The 3,578-nt window shown below is 53.6% G+C and overlaps 1 protein-coding gene across 1 annotated transcript; it reads left to right on the top strand.

Annotated features, from left to right (window-relative positions):
• The first annotated feature begins 742 nt into the window (after positions 1 to 742).
• On the top strand, positions 743 to 3,126 carry CSUI_009011 (srs domain-containing protein). The gene has a single exon (XM_068069130.1). The coding sequence runs from the start codon at positions 921 to 923 to the stop codon at positions 2,058 to 2,060; it is 1,140 nt and encodes a 379-aa protein (XP_067918892.1). The 5' UTR covers positions 743 to 920; the 3' UTR covers positions 2,061 to 3,126.
• The last annotated feature ends 452 nt before the right edge of the window (positions 3,127 to 3,578 follow it).

The following is a 3,578-nucleotide window of genomic DNA, read 5'->3' as shown; positions in this document are numbered from 1 at the left end:
AGAGAACTAGGGGAACGAAGCTGAGACATGACAGTCCGTGGGAAACCTCATGTAGTGCCATCTTGCTTGAACACATATGACATTTCAGCCTCACTGCTCTCCTGAGGGACGAGCGATCTCGTGGGAAGGTTTTGAAACCTGTTGTGCCGCGCAAGTAGAGCTTCCGCCACTCACGAATGGCTAACTGGAGCAGTTCGGCCTCCCGTATCACAAGTGCTCACTATGGCCTCAGTGTCTGAATGAAGTTTCGAGGGAAGCAGCCATTCTTCTGTCTCAGTCCACCTTTGTAAAGCGGCAGGCAGGTTTCGTGGTGTCTCTGCAGGTGATTGTACGGCCGAAATGAAACCTTTGATTCTCCAGCTTCTGGGCACTTGGACAGGACCAACGCGAATTCGCGCTAGCTTCTTCGAGCGGGGCCGGGAGGTGGTCGTGGATTAAGTCGGGCACGCGCTTGCACGCTTTCCGGGAAATTTAGGGGGCTTGGTCAGTAACCCAAACTGCGAGTTGGAAATCACATTCGAAAGAGTAACTGCTTAGATGCGGCAGAATAAGCGCCCGCAACCCTCCTGCGTTGCTCCAGTGGTAGCCAGCCAGCGCCACGATGGCGAGTGGGGTCGGGTTGTCACCATCGGGGACTCAGTGCTACATGGTGGACGAGTAAGCCTTGTAGCTTTGTGGCTAGAAAGCCAACCACGTCGCGATACCTGCTACTTCCATTGTCACCGGTAACCGCCGGGGGGCAGGGCAGGCTCTGACGGACCAGGAGGTGGTGTGGAGTCCCATCAGAAATGAGTTTCGTGTCTGAGCAGTGAGCTCATCTCCTGTTCGCTGCGGGGTGCGCGGAATCCTGCTAACAGTTTCAGCGCTGTCTTACCTGGAGTTGTTCTGCGCAGGGTGTCGCCCTCCCATCACAGAGAGCCATGGCCCCGTGCTACGAGTGTCACGTAGGTCGGCCCCTGGGCAGGACAACTGGCAGAGGCCGACCGGCAAGGCGAAATCTGTGGCTTTTAGCCTGTGCCGGCGCTTCTATTCTTCTGTTATCTCCACTGGTGTGTGCACTGCGCCATCGCGAAGGCACCGGTCTCCGCGCCAAAGACGCCGCACCCGAGCCAACGCAGGCGGCAGTCTGTCCGGTAGGTCAAGCCAAAGAGTATACCGCCACTTTGTCTGAGTCGAAGCAGAAGGTGAGTCTCCAGTGCGCCGCAGCCAGTGACACAGTTGTGCCAGCAGAACTGAAAAGTGGGAAGGTCTGCCCGTCGGGTGTGAACGACTTGGCAGCATGCAAGACCGCATCTGAGGGGAAAGCTGAGAGCAACAAGCCCGTCAGTTTGTCGGTGCTGATGGGTGGCACAGAGGCTTCCCCGGTCAACTGGGTAGAAAGTAAGCCCACGGATGGATCCGGAGGAAACAAATATGAGCTGAGCCTCCCCAATGCTCCTCTACCGTTGAAGGATACCAAATTTGTTGCTGGTTGTGTACCAACGGCACCAGATCAAGCGAACAAGGAGTGCAAACTGACAGTGACGGTTGAAGCGAGGAAGTCAGCTGCAGCGGGCCAGACTGTGTCCTGCGCGTACGGTGCGAAGAGCAATGAGGCCAAGCCTACTGTCACCATGACTCAGCAGAACAACACAGTGACTCTGGTCTGCGGCAACGAGGCCACTAAGGCAGTCCCTCAGCCAACCGACTACAAGACGGCCTACTGCGCAGATGATAAGGTTGGTGCCGATTGCAAGACAGAGACGTTTACGAGCTTCATTGCAGGCTTCCAGTCGACTTGGTGGACTGAGAATAAAGGTGCCCAGAATGTTACCTTGACGATTCCTCCCGAGCAATTCCCGGATTCGGCGAAGATGATTCATCTCGGGTGCCTCTACACACCCCCCTCCCCAGCAGCAGCAGCTAAAGAGGACGCACAAGCAGCCAAGCAGAACTTGTGCAAGGTCGACGTGGTCATTAGCGCGAAGGAGAGCTCGGCCACCGGCAGAAGAGTCGCAGCTTTGCCGGGTCTCGCTGCGGGAGCAGTAGTTCTGAGTATCTCCTTCCTTGTGTGGGTCTAGGCTGATGTGGTCGTGCTTTTCTTGCTGGCAAGAAGAATCAGTAAATATAGACACGGCGCCACGCTCGACGCTGGGGGCGCTAGCCCAAGAGATGTCAAGAGTTGTAACGCTACCGTTGGCGCACGAGGCTGGCTATCTGCATTCCATAGTGAGTTAACACACAATATTGAAGGGCAGACCTGCCACTGCTAGGTGTTCCTTCTCTCAACTGCGTCAGCAACGGTATTTTGTACTGAAGAAGGCACTGGGCTTTAAAAAATAGCATGACTTCTTTAAGCTCGGGGACTTAATCTATCCGAAGAGGACGCTCGTGTGAGTCTGAGCAATATCCGCGGGCGTCGCTGTTGCGCGGGGCGGAGGAGGAAGGCTGCTGAAGAAAGTGTCCAAGGCGACATGCGTAGTCATCGGGAGCTCCGATGTCTCCGACTTGGAAGGCAAGGGACCCACTTTTCGAGCAGGTACGGAAGGCCGGGAGGGAGACAAGATCTCGGCGGGGCCAAAAGAAAAGATTTTTGTTCCTAGGTCGCCCACCTGCTGCCCGTCTTATCTCCGGTGCTGGACAAGGTGATGCCTGTTTGAGAAGTCAACCAAACTACGCCAAGATCGAGTAGCTCGTGGCGTGTGGGCTTTTGATAACGCCTCTATACAGTGGCACTCTTGAGTCAAGATGCCTTTTGAATCGAATGATTTCTTGTGAAAAGTGTTTTTGTCACAGCCAGGCCTTGAGGTTTCGTTTCGCGTGCGTATAGTGTGGCCGACGCATGTTTCTATCGCTTCAAGACACAGCGAACACCACATCTTCAGCCTCTACATAGGATATAGTGCTGTGTACATCTATAGACGTTTATATATCTCCGTAGTAATGTTTCAATGTAGCAGTGCGGGCAGACATGACGATTGTTTGTCAGCCCGTCCATGGAGAGAACTTGAAGTGAAATTTTCCAACGACGTGCCCTGGCGATTAAATTCGCATGTTTAGCCCCCGACGCATTGTGCAGCTCCGTGAACTGCAGTGAAACCTTTCAGTTCTCAATCGTGAGATGATGGAGAAAAACTTGTCGGGTCCCTTGTTGAGTCGCCCTTGCCGGCGGTTCAACCGGCACGTGTTCTCTTTCACATCGGGAAGGACGTGGAGCTCGCTGATCGAGGGAGGCTCGGCGAGAGACAGGGACCGGAATGACGAGGACGTTCTTTTCGAATCTTTTCTCCTTGCGGGAGAGAAGGACGTTTTTCATGCACAGTTAGAGGGAAGAAGATACAGAAGGAACCATAGCAAAAGAGCTTCAGATGTCCTAGCTTGCTCTAACAGAAAAGAAGCGATAGAAGAGCGAGTCTTCATGTTCGATGTGTAGCCTTGAGGTTCTCCATCTTTCTCTGTATTCGATGAGTCAGATAGCAAGGACATGGCGAATTTAGAAGGACCACCTGGTACTTGTTTTCAGTTGTCTCCTTGCCACATTGGTGAGGTGAACAGAAAGAGAAGATGAGAAGAAGAAAAAAGAAGAAAATCAGTCTGCA

The sequence above is a fragment of the Cystoisospora suis genome, assembly GCF_002600585.1.
Source record: "Cystoisospora suis strain Wien I chromosome Unknown contig_5230, whole genome shotgun sequence".
NCBI classification, from domain to species: domain Eukaryota; phylum Apicomplexa; class Conoidasida; order Eucoccidiorida; family Sarcocystidae; genus Cystoisospora; species Cystoisospora suis.
This window is presented reverse-complemented; position numbering and strand designations above follow the sequence as displayed.